The sequence below is a fragment of the Anarhichas minor genome, unplaced genomic scaffold (assembly GCF_050575085.1).
Source record: "Anarhichas minor isolate MPS153535 unplaced genomic scaffold, ASM5057508v1 ptg000002l, whole genome shotgun sequence".
NCBI classification, from domain to species: Eukaryota; Metazoa; Chordata; class Actinopteri; order Perciformes; family Anarhichadidae; genus Anarhichas; species Anarhichas minor.
In genome coordinates, this window is record NW_027466448.1 from 4,027,836 (window position 1) to 4,042,451 (window position 14,616).

At 41.6% G+C, this 14,616-nt stretch overlaps 1 protein-coding gene across 1 annotated transcript; it reads left to right on the forward strand.

Moving 5' to 3' along the window:
* Window positions 1–2,428: 2,428 nt before the first annotated feature.
* On the forward strand, window positions 2,429–13,952 carry aif1l (allograft inflammatory factor 1-like). The gene is made up of 6 exons (XM_076098429.1): window positions 2,429–2,447; window positions 2,621–2,682; window positions 4,233–4,299; window positions 7,032–7,073; window positions 7,817–7,982; window positions 10,350–13,952. The coding sequence occupies exons 1-6, from the start codon at window positions 2,429–2,431 to the stop codon at window positions 10,435–10,437; spliced, it is 444 nt and encodes a 147-aa protein (XP_075954544.1). The 3' UTR covers window positions 10,438–13,952.
* Window positions 13,953–14,616: the final 664 nt, after the last annotated feature.

The following is a 14,616-nucleotide window of genomic DNA, read 5'->3' on the forward strand; positions in this document are numbered from 1 at the left end:
CTCATAAACAACTTTACACCACCAGTGAAACCCCATCAACAGCTGAGCAGTATTTTTATTTAGATCTGATTGTTTGTGCTCTGTGGTCCAGTCCAGCCTTCTCAGACAGCTGGAGACAAACAAAATCAGGAAGCACAACTTAATCCTCATTCTAACATTTAATCTGCAGAGTTAAAACGATCATTTTAAACACACTTTAAAATAACAAATGATTTAGATAGAATGACAAAAAATTACCATATATTCATAATTTCAGAGTATTCTAATGTTTCCAATTTATTTCATTATATCACATAGAAGAAGCTTTATAACTTAAGTGATTTAGCTCTTTGAAATCAGCGACTTCAAGATAAATAATGCATCTTCATTTGTGTCATGCTACTGATAACATTTTATTTTTGCCGGGATGAATACGTTATTAGATATGGTATTGTGGGACACATTGTTTAATTGGCTATCATGATGAAAATACATGGTGGGGCCATTTAAATACTAATTAATACTATTGATGTTAGAGTTTTGGGTGTCTACTCTTTATCAAAGGCTTGAATGCACTTTAAAGAGGTCTGTTATGCTTTGTTTGTGAATGGGCAGGTGGATTTGAATGGCGCTGTAGTCATGAAATCATCCCAAAATGATTTGGAAATGTCCTCCAGTAAACAATATGAATCCCCAAAACTGCTTTGCTGTATGAGCAAGTGTGTCTTTATGAGGCTGAAATGACATCACATTAAGAGGCACAACGCCTCATCTGGGGAATAATGTTTTCATTACCCAATTATATGGAGACAAAGAAACTATTTGGACAAAGAGAATGTGAATTATCTGCATGCAATGTGATGATCATTTGTGTGGCATGATAGGGCTTCATATCACAGTGTTTACAGGACATTTACTGGAAAAACAGGCTTTTTAATTGCGGATTGAACCGCTTTGTTGGAGGATGGATATGAGCTATACGCCTGTCTTACTTTTATTGCTTTTAAATATATTTCTGCTCACTGAAAATGATTTAATTCGTTGAAACGTATGCTGCTGTTCGCGGTTAATAATTCAGTCTGTTTACTGTATCCAGTTCTGCCGAATTGTGCCTGCCCGCCGAGATTTGTGGAAGCATTACGAATGAGACAGCACTTTGCTGCAACATATCACGTTACAATGACAATGTCAAAAATATTATGTACAATTGTGGGTATTTATTTTAAATTTTTACTCCCTGATTTGAACGTCTACCAGGCTCTTTCCTCACAAAACTTATGAAACAAATAATCTATTTACTCGTTTTTGTCAAAACTAAAACTAAAATGTAGATTAATACATCTATGTAATATAATCTCTGCGTTTTTATATTCCATCTTTAATCCTTAATGTTTTTGGAGTAAAATGTAATACCCCAGGCCGAACACATGTGCGTCCTCTTTGTTTACCTTTTTTTACGTCACCATGCTTCCACTGGTAACCCTGTGTTTAACGTCACATTGCTATGAATTGTGGGTAATTCCCTTGGGCAAAGTCTGCAGAAATGCGGATTTACGGAAAGGGTTCATAAAGGGTTTAACATATCTGCGAGAGAGCCCGCAAACACCCGATGGTTTGACAGTGGGACAGCCCTAAACGCTCACGGATTTTGCGGGAGCGCGCCTTAAAAATCCGTGAGTCCGTGCGTGTGGACGTTGGGTTTTGGGCCATTGTCTGAATAACACCAGCATTACGTGCAGTTTTTCTCATCCGCCACATGATGGTATGCGCGAGTAAAAGGCGTCCCAGTTTACTCCGAGAGCATCGTTCACTGACGAGGACAGAGACTACATAATGCATACTGATACCGGAATGTAGAAGCTTTCAAAATAAGAGCTTGAAAACTATCGTTAAAAAAAACACAAATTAGTCCATTGAGGCAACTGCTTCTCATCCTATTTGATGTGTGATTAAAGGGTATTGCTAAAAGATATTGTATATGTATACATATCAATATATATATATATTTATATATATTATTGTGGCAACCGTATCTCATCCATAGTGTGCATGAAAACTAATGTGGGATTGAAAATTCATATATAATATTGCAATATTTATATGTATATGTATATTACACTGTATGATTATTTCTATATTCCTGTAGACAGTTGCATCCAGACATTTCTCAGACTGTTACATATAACATTACATTGTTCTTGAAACTGTATATTGTTATTAAAATCAATTTAAAACTGGATTTGTATAGAGGGGTGAATACTTTATTTAGAAAATATTGACCGGATGCTCCTCCTCTAATTGTGTCCGACTTGACACCGGTACCTAGTGACCCGCTCAGCCCAGTCCCTTAAAGAGAGCAGGAGTATCGCCCCGGCGGACAGTTGCGGTAGCCTTCTGGCTCGGTTATTTGTCTTTCTCTGGATCTACACCGCGCAGATAACATTCCGGGATGCCTTCAAATGTACAAGGTACTGAATAACACCGACAGCGGACTGCTTTGTCTCGGGCATCTTCTGCATGTCTGCAGCGAGCTAAACGCTTCTTTACAATAGAGCATCAGCAGGCCAAGCTAAACCTGCGTCGGTATTAACTAGCTCTCTATTATAATAACCTGGTTTCTGTTCTTTTTTTTTTTCCTCAGGAGGGAAAGCCTTTGGCCTGCTAAAGGAGCAGCAAAGGTCGAAATTGGAAGAAATAAACAAGGTACGCATGCTCTCCTTATTTACCGTTTATCGGCGTGCATCTAACGGCACCTCACGGGAATTCATGGAGCACGCATACACTTGACTTGGCATTGGCCTTGTTTGTGAAGCGTGATTCAAGGCAGAGATTTGTGAATAATGCACGAATTCCCTGAACGCAACACGCATTTAATGGAAGCCCCCATAGCGATGCATTGTATTGATTTTGCCCTCGCAGTCTGGTGGCACTTGTTGAACCGGCTGCATGCTGTCACACGAGGATTCTCCTCCTGGCCCGGGTCGTGTCGATTTGTGCGTAAAACCAGCGCATTTGAAGCGTGTTTTGTGGCTCCTCTGTCTGGTGTTTCGAGCTCTTTGTCTCACACCGGGGCCTCGCTCCGTCAGATAACTGTGAAGTAACGTCAGGTCCTCAGATTAACGACGTGTCGGTACATAATCTCCGTTTCCCTCCTTTTACTTTGGCTCTCGTCGTGCTCTCGCATGGAAACCAGGTCGCGGCAAGAGGGCAGCCGGGAGCGCCTGTCACATTTATGTGCACAGAAGCAAACGCACTCTTATTCCTTCATGAGATTTATGCATTTTATTTGTCAAATCCCTCATTTGTTCATTAGAGAAACAACCCCTTAATTCCTAAACGGATACATCTAGGACATACCAGTTGTACTGTAATTAAATCCTGTGTTATTCATCTATGAAAATGTTATCTGATCATAAAGTCGATTGACATCTGCAACCAAAACTCACTCCAGCTTCTGCAATGTGATGTTTATTTTGTATAGGCCTAATATTATAAAGAATATCTTTGAGACAAAACAAGCCATTAGAAGACACCAGCTTGAACTGTTTCTCATGATCTTCTGACATTTTATACACAAAATAAAAACTATTTACTGATCATTTCGACTTGTTAGCTGGAGGACATACTCAGTATTTGACCTCTGTATTGTGATGCGTTCTTTGTGGTAATACTAGTAATACTGCCGCTCGTTCAAATACACTTGCACACATTTAGGATACACTCTGACTGTTAGGGGACATTCCTGCGAGGGTGGGAGTTGCAGCGTGGGGGGTGGATCCAGCAGGGCTGAGTCAGGCGTCCCTGATAAGCATCCAGCTGTGGCGTTTCTCCTCTTCACCCTCTCCTTTCAAGCTTCACAGAAGTCAACGCAGAGAACAACCTCTCTTCTCTCCGCGTAGACTGAAGCTTGACTCCCACATGGCAGATTGCTGCCATTATAATTTAATTTGAAAAGATCCCTTCCGGCCCTTTCCTTGTACACCCTTGTGGGGTGTTCCACTTAATGAACACAGTGATAAGGAATGTGACTGCAGCGGGAAGAACGCAGTCAGATTGATGTACTTCGTGCTCTAATTTGGGCTTCTTTCCTCTTTATTTGTGCGTTGTGAAACACTGCTGGATCTTTTTTGACGCAAGGTTTCAAAAAAATGGGCTCAGATCTGATTTTAGGGGTTTCAGTCAAACTCGTAAAACTTGTTTGTTTTTTTCCCCCGATCACCTTCAGTTTGTTCACCCCTCTTCCTCCTTATCAGGAATACATGGAAGACCAGAAATACAGGGATGAAGAGGACCTGCCCGAAAAGCTGGAAGGGCTCAAAAGTAAGCAAATCATTCCCTTTCCCCTTTCCCAAAGTAGTTTCAGTATCTGTGAGGGTGTGTTCCTCTTCTCTGTCTTCTGTCTTTGCCTGTATGTTTGTTTGTTTTTTAGCGGTCTGCTCACGCACACACGCACACACATGCAGCATTTTGTGTTTCTCTGTGGGAAAGACAGACTGCTGAGATTCCAAAGAGGTTTTGCAAGGCCAAGTCCTCGGAGGGCTTGCAGGAATGTGCTGGAGGGGCGGCGTTCCTCCGCTTGTTGTTTCAATATTCAGAAGAACGCTGGGTAAACTCATAGCTCCTAGGAATAGAATACAATCACTGCTACCAGGAGCTGATTGCGGGAACAAAATGGCACGATTTGCCAAAGAACTCCTCTCCATTGCTTTGATATTACACACGTGTGCTCTGGGTGTATTTAGAGTCATTTGTTTTCTGCCTGTGTGAGTTTTCTTTATCCACGATTTTTCAGACGGAATAACATAAGGCTGTTCGTTCGAATAGGGGGCATGAGAAACCTGCTCCGGTGTCCTACTTACAGTCTCTGCTTGCTGGAGGAAATGGAGCAGTAACGTATAAACAGAGAGGGGACCCGACACCCAGGTCCTAAGAGGATCTCTGTTTTCTCTTTCTATCTTTCCCCTTCTGTTTCCATACTGTCCCAGTGACCCAGAGGTCAGTATCTAAACCAACCAAATCACATCAATGCTACTGCATTCACCACCAAAATACATCATACTAATACTAAGTCATTCTTAATATTCCCTACTTAAACATTTGACTTATTTGAAATCATTTTTTTAGGGTTTATTATTCAAACTTATTTTCTTTGTTTTAATAGTTATTATATGGCAGATGCTTGTCAGCGTTTTTGTCAATAAAACACCCAAAAGAGAATAGTTTATAGTGGATATTAATTGACATAAGGAGCGCCAAGTATTACTTTTTATAAAATATAATAGTACGCTTATTCAATTCGCATTCAGGAAATATCGGCAGCATCTAGTCGTCATCCATCTCAATTATTTTATCAGCAAGCTTGTTTTCCTAATGGAGACGCCTCCTCAGATGAAAGCTGCCAAAGTGATTGGTAGTCAAACTCGGCATCAAACAACTTAAATCAAACTCAAATCACAGGCTTCTTTATGACGGTCAAAGAGAAGCAGAAAATACTTCATAATTATGGCGTAAAATGTCTGGTTCATAAATCGATGGCCCTGTAACTCTGTCACATCCGCTGCGAAAGGAATGTGGGTCAGGAGGAGACACTGAAGACAGTTTTGTTCAGCGGAGCCATTTTCTGTGGCTGCAGATGATCAGCAGGCTGCTCTACGACAAGTGGCCCACTCAAGAACTGGTGTGTGCGTGACGTGTGGAGGCCCCCTTCTCAGAGTTTACAAACAGGGTTAGCATTGTCCTGTCCCGTTCCCCATGGGTTCACACAGTTAACACAATCTCCTCTCTCTCCCTCCCAATACACACACACACACACACACACACACGCACACACACGCACACAGAGCTTCCAGTGTGGGACAGAAATAGCAAGTGTAATCTGACCAAAGTGTTCTTCTGGAGAAAAGAGTGGTAAAATTTAGGGAGAAGCGAGAAAATGACATGTATTAGTTTTTCAGAGCGTGAAGCCACATCAGCATGTTGATAATGAGCGTTTATACATGAGGACTATTTTAGTGATCATTGGCCGAGAAGCCCCCGATCAGATTTAGTCAGAAATCACTTCCCGTCTTTGTTGTCATAGTGCACAGACCGACTAAGAGTGTAAACGTTCACAAACCAAGTTATTCCTTTAAAGTGACCTACTAATACAACTGTGGGGGAAACACACGGCAGAGCAGAGAGAGTTTGTAAGATGTACTGAAGAAACGGTTATAATAAACAAATATTATCTAAAGATGAGAAAATGAATAAAGCACAAGACAAATGAAAGCACCGGGGGTCATCGACCCCTTAAAGGAGAATCGGATTATAATTTGAGTTGCAGTTTGATATTTAAACATAACAGCAAATCTACGGATTGAAGTGAAAACCTTTCAACTAGCTTGTCAAAGCTATTTAATTTTGTCCTGTAATAAATGACTGCTTTTTTGTTGTTTTAAGAATTTAAGTCCCAGGAAAAAAAGTGATGAGTTTGCTGTACACAAAGTACAAGACGGCTCCAAATGCAGTTTTTTGTTCAGCTAAAACTGAAAACTAAGTAGTTACTACTCAGTAGTTATAAGTATGGGCTCTGTCTGGAAAGCATCAGTGATTTGTCTGCATGTTTTCAGGCTAGAGAGATCAGATTTCAGGCTTGAGTGAGCGACTGTGAGGGACAGTTTTCAGCCCGAGCGTCTCTGTTTTCCGTCCTGATTGCTGTGTTTTAACTTGTAAGTTCTCTTTTAACCCTCTGACCCTCTCACTTTAATCTGTCTCAGACATCAACCCCACTCAGCTGCCCTCCGCCTGCTTTCCTCTGAGACATTCAAAACACACACACGACACACCTGTCGTCATCATCAGCTGTTTGTGTCTTCTTTTTTTTTGCCAGCTCAGCTGTCAGCAGAGTGTAAGACGGCTCACTGGACAGCGGTTGTTAACACACAGTTTCACTGTCTGCAAGATGCCAGCTGGGGATTGCTGTTTGTTGAGATGTTGTTCTTGGTGAAGTGGTGTGTGTGTGTGTGAGCTGTTAGTAATGATCTCTTGTGTGTGTGTGTGTGTTTGTTTTGCAGATAAATATTCCGAGTTTGACCTGAATGACCAAGGAGAGATCGGTGAGTCATGGTAGCACTAAAACGCCAACTGTCAGCTGGCCCATGTGCAGGGTCGACATGCGGCAGCAGTAATTAATACTGTGTGTGTGTTGTCTGACCGGTGTGAGCACAGGGCTTGAACAGGCTCGTGTGTCATGTTTGAGTCCTGTACGTAAAGTGAGACCACACTGTACACCGGTGTGAAAGCTCTTGGAGCAGATGTGAGGCGAACTGTAGCGTGGGAGTCCGACCGCAGAGATAGTCTGTCTGCAGGTCCTGACAGAAGCTGCTAATTGTCCTTCATGTCAACTTGCGTGTTGTTTTTAGTGGCTAACAAAAAAAACAGATGGCAATGTCAGTTGCTTGGTCCGCCACTACGGCCCAATCTGAAATATCTCAACAACTACAGAATGGATTACATTGACATTTTGCTCCAGTATTTTACTAGTGATGACGCTACAGTGCCAGAGATATCTTGACTTTTTAGTCCCTAGAATCCGTGAAGCTCCAAACACACATTCATAATGTAACGCAGGCTTTCTGTTGAAAATCGTAGGTCCTCAGCGTCTTTTCAGGCTTTGGAAAGCTCCTTCCAGAGACGCATAAGACATTATACAGCTGTCGTGGTCCTTGCGATGAGTAAATTCAATGTGTGTTGGAGTGTTGTTGGAGGGACCCTTTGAAATGCAGACTTGAATACATACAAATTATTAATATTTTCTCAATAAAGCGTGGATCTGATTGTCAACTGCACCTTCTCTCAGATATGATGGGCCTGAAGCGCATGATGGAGAAGCTGGGGGTGCCCAAGACCCACCTGGAGTTGAAAAAGATGATCGTTGAGGTGACGGGCGGCAGCAGCAGCAACACTATCGACTACAGGGACTTTGTCAAGATGATGCTGGGCAAGCGCTCAGCTGTGCTCAAACTGTAAGTAAACCTCTGTGTGTGTGTGAAAAGATGATGATTTTACATACTGTATATGCAGAGTGAGTTGTGTGTGTGTTCGTGTGTGCGCGTGTGTGTGTGTGTGTGAATCATGTGCTGCGTCAGCCTAATGTCTCATCCTTCAGAAGGGGGTTTAGACATGACTCGCGATGATGTCACTACCCACATGCTACATTAGTCGTTATCTCCACGGCAACAGAACCCATTTATGTAAGCCTATCCATAGTCAACCCATCCTTATCCTGAGCCCGGCTCATGCGCTTAGGTAACTGATTATAGGCTGATTAACCGCTGACAGTCACGCGGGACCGGCAAAGACACCCAACCACATGAGATTCTGCCAATGAAATTCTTTTACAATAGTTGTTATTTCTTTCCCTGGTGGATAAGGTGACACATCCCCTGTTTATTCTGGACCGTGCCAGTGTTTGCCGTGTGAGCCTGCTAAAGCAGCCTCTCAGTGGGTCAGACTGCAGGAGAAGGAGTGTGTTGGCTGCTGCATGTCAGCTCTGCTGGACTAAACTGGCTGGACCCTTTTAGTAGACAAATCCTCATAATCTCCAAAACACCAAGCAGGGGAAATGCATAACTTTTCCTCCTTTGCCCTCAACCATTCAAAAAGTGTATTGCATAATCCCACATCGGCTATTTATAAGTGCCTCATTTGGCCTCATTTGTCCACTTGGTAGTGGTTTGTAATCACTTTCACCAGGGGAATGGTGCACTGGTCAGCGATCACATTTTAAGTTTAAACAAATGTTGACATCTTAACTTGATGAAGTTTGTTTTACTAAATGTATTGTGTATAATGTTGCAGATTCAACACATTTATACAAACAGGAAAGGAGAGTTTAGAGTGAGCTTCTATTGGCTACTAAAGTTCTGTAGTGTGTGTGTGTGTGTGTACATTGATCTGCAGAAGGGCGACATTGGTCACAGGGTGTAGGTTACCGACATGGAGTATCTTGCTGTTTCTACTGCTCCTCCCCACTCTCTCTGATGGCTGCGAAGGTCTACAACGCCTCTCTTGTGTTCTGCTGTTTTTGTCTCGAACGGGGGGGGGGGGGGGGGGGGGGGGGGGGGGGGGGGCGGTAGTTGAGGGTACAATGAGCTCTAGAATACTGTTATTCAAAGCACTTGGCACAACAACAATTGATGTAGTTACAATCAGAGGAAAATGATTGAGGTCACGCTCCAAGAGTTGGGCCCAGTTTGGGAAAGCTCTTCGGATAAAGTCACTGTTGGAGCGATGCACAAGGACGCTCAGCCACTGTAGTTTGTTTAACCCAAGATTTTAAATTCCAGATGAGCCTTACAGATGTTACATTTTGTACTAGCGATTGGTTAACAAGTAGCAACAGTTGTGAGAGATCTTGACTCCAAGATTCCACTTTTTCTTTCCATGAAATGAAGATAATCACAGGGGTCCTGTACTGACGTCATATCACTGTGTGCGCATTAGAGTGCATATACATATTTCCGTTTTTGTAGATATTAAACAGGTATCTGGTGTGTATGTACACAATAACAACATTAAGTCAGCGTGTAACTATCTATTAATAGCAGATAAACCTAACATGGCAATATGCCTGAATCATACATGCATCACTGTAACAATTGTACTGGCGACAGTCCCAAATGTTTAAGTCCCATAAGGAATAATCTATTGACAATAAACAGGGCATTTGACTTGCTGTTGCATTCATGGTTGGATGAGTAGGAGGTGACCGATCAGGTGTGATCTGTGAGTGCCGGTTTCGTCGTTGGGATCATTGCTCCTTATGAGCTTAGTGGAGCTTTGTAGAGTTTTCCAAAAAAGGAAATTAAAGACAGGCATTCTGTGCTCGGAATAGCTGCTGTCTGATCGCTCACTCTGCAGCGTACAGTCTAACCCACTATGCCCCTCACTCCCCTTTGTGGTTTCCCTTCATTCCTCTCCTTTCACTTGCGGCTCAGCCAGCTCGTGCCCCGTCTGTGACTGTGGCTCTCTGGATCCTCCAGGAGCTGATGATCCCTCCTCACTTACACATTCCTGCTCGTATTGTTTCTACTTTTCTTGTTCACCTCCTTTACACTCTTTTACAACCTGATGTTACAGATGTATCAATGACAAAGAATTTCAGTACAGAAATGCCAAAGTAGGTTTGAAGTAATGTAGAAAAAGTCAATCACGTAGCTTGTCCAACACAGGGCACCCACAAGTTGATTTTCCAACTGTAAAATGTTGTATTCCGTATGTATCTTGGTCAATCCAAATCAAGTGTATTGTTTATTTCGTTTTAGCTATCTTATGACCTGTGTGTCTCTCTCTCTCTCTCTCTCTCTTTCCTCCCCCCCCCCCCCCCACAGAGTCTTGGTCTTTGAGGACAAAGCCAATGGCGCTGCCTGCAAACCAGGCGGACCCCCTCCAAAGCGGGACATTTCCAGCCTGCCTTAAGCGTAGCTGTCAGCCTCCGGACTGCTGCTGGAGCAGAGGGACCATCGTTGGTTGCGTGGAATCGAATCGTTCTCTTAACATGTGGAGTGTTGTATTAGTGTGGGGCCAGTGATTTGGTGATTTGAGGATGTTTTTTTGTGATATATATGATGGTGTGTGCGAGCTGTTTGTCATTTGGAAGTCTGAGCCCACAACCCACTAAATGATGTTTGACTGGGAATATTATCATTCATCTTTTTGTTCCCCTTTAATTGAAATGTAGCATTAGTAGTTGTACTCGTGATCTGGTTGATAAAATGACCTTTTTGTTGTAAGTGTTTCATGGATATATTTGAAGGGAAGACTCCAGACTCCAGAGGTTGCTTTTCCTTCCTTGTTTCTTTTTTTTTTTTTGGGAAGCATTTTAGCGACGTGAGAGTAGGATGCTTTTGGAGAAGCACAAGGAAAAGAAGCAGCTTTCCCGACACATTTTTGCACTGTCTTCCGTGGTCTTGGATGAATTCCTGTCGGGACTGATCTTGGTCAGCGTGTCGCTTTAGATCAGGTGCCAGAGATTACAGGCCCAGCTTCCTTTTTGGGTCAAAGTCATCCGCCCTCGGAGCTGAAACACTGATCTGGAATCAGTAACTAGGTAATCCTGGCCACTTTGGTGATCTAATAATATTTTTGTAGATGACTGTACTGCTATGCGTTTTTAATATTCCTCTCTCGGCTAGTGTGAGTGAATAAGAGATCATGTTGACCATGGGACGTTCAGTTTCAGTATGTGGCATGAACCGCAAACCTGACTCCGTTTTTATTTTATTTTTTAGATCTGTAAGGTTTAAGCACATGTTCATTTTGGAGGGAGTGTGATTTTAACAGGCACACAAGCGTAACAAATGTACATAATATGCTCCACACAGTACAATCATATTCTTTCCAAGTGCCTCAACCTGCAGATGCTGTAGAGCTTCAACACACCGCTTGAAAAAGGAGAGAGTGCACATGCGTGTTCACTTCCAGCAGTCCTCTTGGTTTACTAATTCCAGGAAAAAAGAAAACATGAAATGTTCTTTGTTGAGACAGTTTTGATGATGTTTGTTGAATTGTATTGATATGGTGTTTCCACAACATTCTGAGTGAGTGAAATTCTCAAGTGTTGAATTTTTTTTTTAATGTCATTTTTTTTCCCTTTTATTAACATTATCATTTGTTTATGTCACAGCAAGCGTTTAACCAGTTTGCGAGGTGATTTGACTGCTTAGGTTACCTTATACTTCACACGTGTGTCATTAGTTTCCTCCCAGCTTTCCTTCATCAGCTAACCCTCTCTCCCTCTCTGTTGCTCTGCATTCATTGTCCTGTGAATTCTGTTATTTGTGCCTCAGTGTTGCTGTAACTCACGCTACTTACTGTGAATTTGGTACTTGTAGTATTTTTGATCCACCTAACGTGTTTTTAAACTATTAATTTGTTTTCAGTCTGATAGGTGTATTACATCTTTTAATGTTGTTGAGATGCACATTGTTTGCAGACACCAAAGGAATTAAAATTATTCTTACACTGGCCTGTTTTGAATTGTTCATTTGCTGTAATGGAGATCTCTTTCAACCTCTTCAACTCATTTTTACTTTGTGTGAAAAACAAGTCTAGATGCAAGAATAGTGTTTTTTTTTTTTTTTTTTTAATTTCACTAGTAAACCGTGTTTGTTACTTTACTGTAGCCTCTTCTCTGCTCATGAAAGGTGGGTGGCCTTCCATCAATCTTAAAGAGTCCATGTGATGTTAAAGAGCACATTGCAACACGTGTTTGGCTATCGGTGCTGATAAATGTAAAGGTAAAACCTGGGCATTGTCAGTTATGTTTTTGGGTAAATCTCCTTAGTTTTCATGATTATCTCCCAGTTTACTCCCAGGAAGAGAGAAATCGTGTGTGAATCTTTGGCTGACAACAGTTTGCGTGTTGTAATAATGCTTTCATTCCATATTCTTTCCTCGTTCACTTTTCATGTTGCTCCATGTACGTGCAGCTGCATCCCGAGCAATAACATGTTTTTAATTAAAGGTCAATAGCTGCTACTCTAGTGCACACAGTCACTTGTTTGGTTATGTTTAATCGTCTGTATGTAAAGGCCATCTATCTTCCATGTCATTGGGAGAGCAGGTGCGTGGGTGGGGAATAGTTTATGCATACTTTAAAAAGCATGTTAACAGGCGGATTCAGCAGGATTGTTAGAAGCACCTCTATAATTAAAATGATTGACGTCTTCTGCTGCATCCAGGCTTCTCAGAGTTGTTCCTTTTACCATTTCACTCCCTTCCCTCTCTAGTTTCATCTCTATGTCCTCAGTCAGTCTGCTTCAGGCATGTGTTCAGCAGATTTAGCATATACACAATTATTGATGGTAATTAATGGTCCACGGCTGACATTGAAATAATGAATGCATCACTGACACCCTCCTCCTCAGGATCTCCTCTCGCGCACAGAGGCTGCCATCTACTGGTCAATCTAAGTCATGACATGAGTGAGATGTTTGGTGATAGACTGCTCATTGAACTGGAGGTTTAACTGAGTCACACGCAAAAACTTTTGTTTGTACTTTTCAAAAGAAAATTAGACTATACATTCTCAGTTTTTACACAAGACTTGCAAATAAGAATTGCTTAAAACATATTTAAAAAACTGCGTCTGCCAGACATCCTAATAGTCTTAAAATTAGTATATATTTATAGATATATGTGTGTATTAGCTCACCTCTCATTCTACAAGAGATTAACTAATATTAATTAATTTATCTAAAGCATGACCTGTAATCATCACTCAAATTGTCCATATTTTGGTGACATCACAGGACTTACTTGTGTTTATTATGAAGAGTTGTTAAAGTGGAGGTGTCTTTTTTCTGGATAAGTTGCTACAATGTCTTGATAGACACATGAACGGTAACACCCCCTTTAACTCGGACCTACTTTGTCAAATTAATACTTTACAATGATACGTAGCAGAGCCCATACAGTCACTTTAGATAAATGTCAAAGAGCACCTCTTCTCATCTTGAGCTGCTCATCCTCTCATTCACAACAAGAGCTGACCAGAACCTCGATTGACAAATTGCGCCTGTAGGATTGACAAGTTACCACAAGATGTCGCCACTGAGAAGACTTTGGGTGATATCGCGTCTGTAGGTTTCTGATCAGAGCTGTGAAACACATTTATGGACAGACATTTACTGGCCCTCACTTCTCAAATTCCCAGCCTGATGAATAAGAACAGGAAGAGAACTAACCACACCTGACTGTATGCACTGCACTGTACTGTATTGATGTTGATGGGAGTCCTAAAAGTCCTAAAATAAGGACAGTATGAATAGAGCTTTAATCAAATCTGTATTCTTTTATCTCAAAACCTATACAGAGAGCCCAGCACACACACAAACGTAGACCAAGTGTCACTGACAAGGACTTTTGGTACTAACTGTAAATTCCTACCAGACCTCTCTGGGGAGTCATAGTAACTCTTTACCAGGCCGTGCTTTCTTTGATAATCACTGACTGACAGAGTGAAACCTGTATTTGTTTGTGAAAAAAATAAAGATATTTGCACTTATTTGGCACATCATTTGTAAGTGCATTACTGTCTGCTGGGCTTCACTGTGCTTTGGGGTGTGATTTGGGATGCTTTGAGGGTGTTTGGCCATGCATCACTGTCACTAAGCAGCTCTTCACATCCCAACAAGCTCATTGTTATTCTCAAGGCATCTCATTCTCAGCCGTCATGAAATACAGTATAAATGGCTCCGTCCAAACTCAAGAGCCATCAATGAGACTACACAGCAATGCCCAGCTGCCTTTGACTTCACAACTCACAAGAAGATCAACCCAGACCAGCACTGAACAAAAACAGCACTAAATAGTCATTTTGTTTCAGTGTTTTATTTCCATCTAATAACTTTAATGACCAGAATAACTCCCATGAATAATAAAGTGGTGGTATTCTCAGTCTCTGGAGGAAGGTGAGTGTCGTCACTTCTCTTAATCCAACCAAATGTTTGCCTTTCCAGCCCTTGAATAGTTTACTATAATAGAGTTGAATAGTTTAATATGACCAAATGTATCTCCAATTGATAAATATGAGCACATCTAATAGCGGTCTCTATTACATTCAGGGTATAACCAAGGATTCATATATTTCAGGAA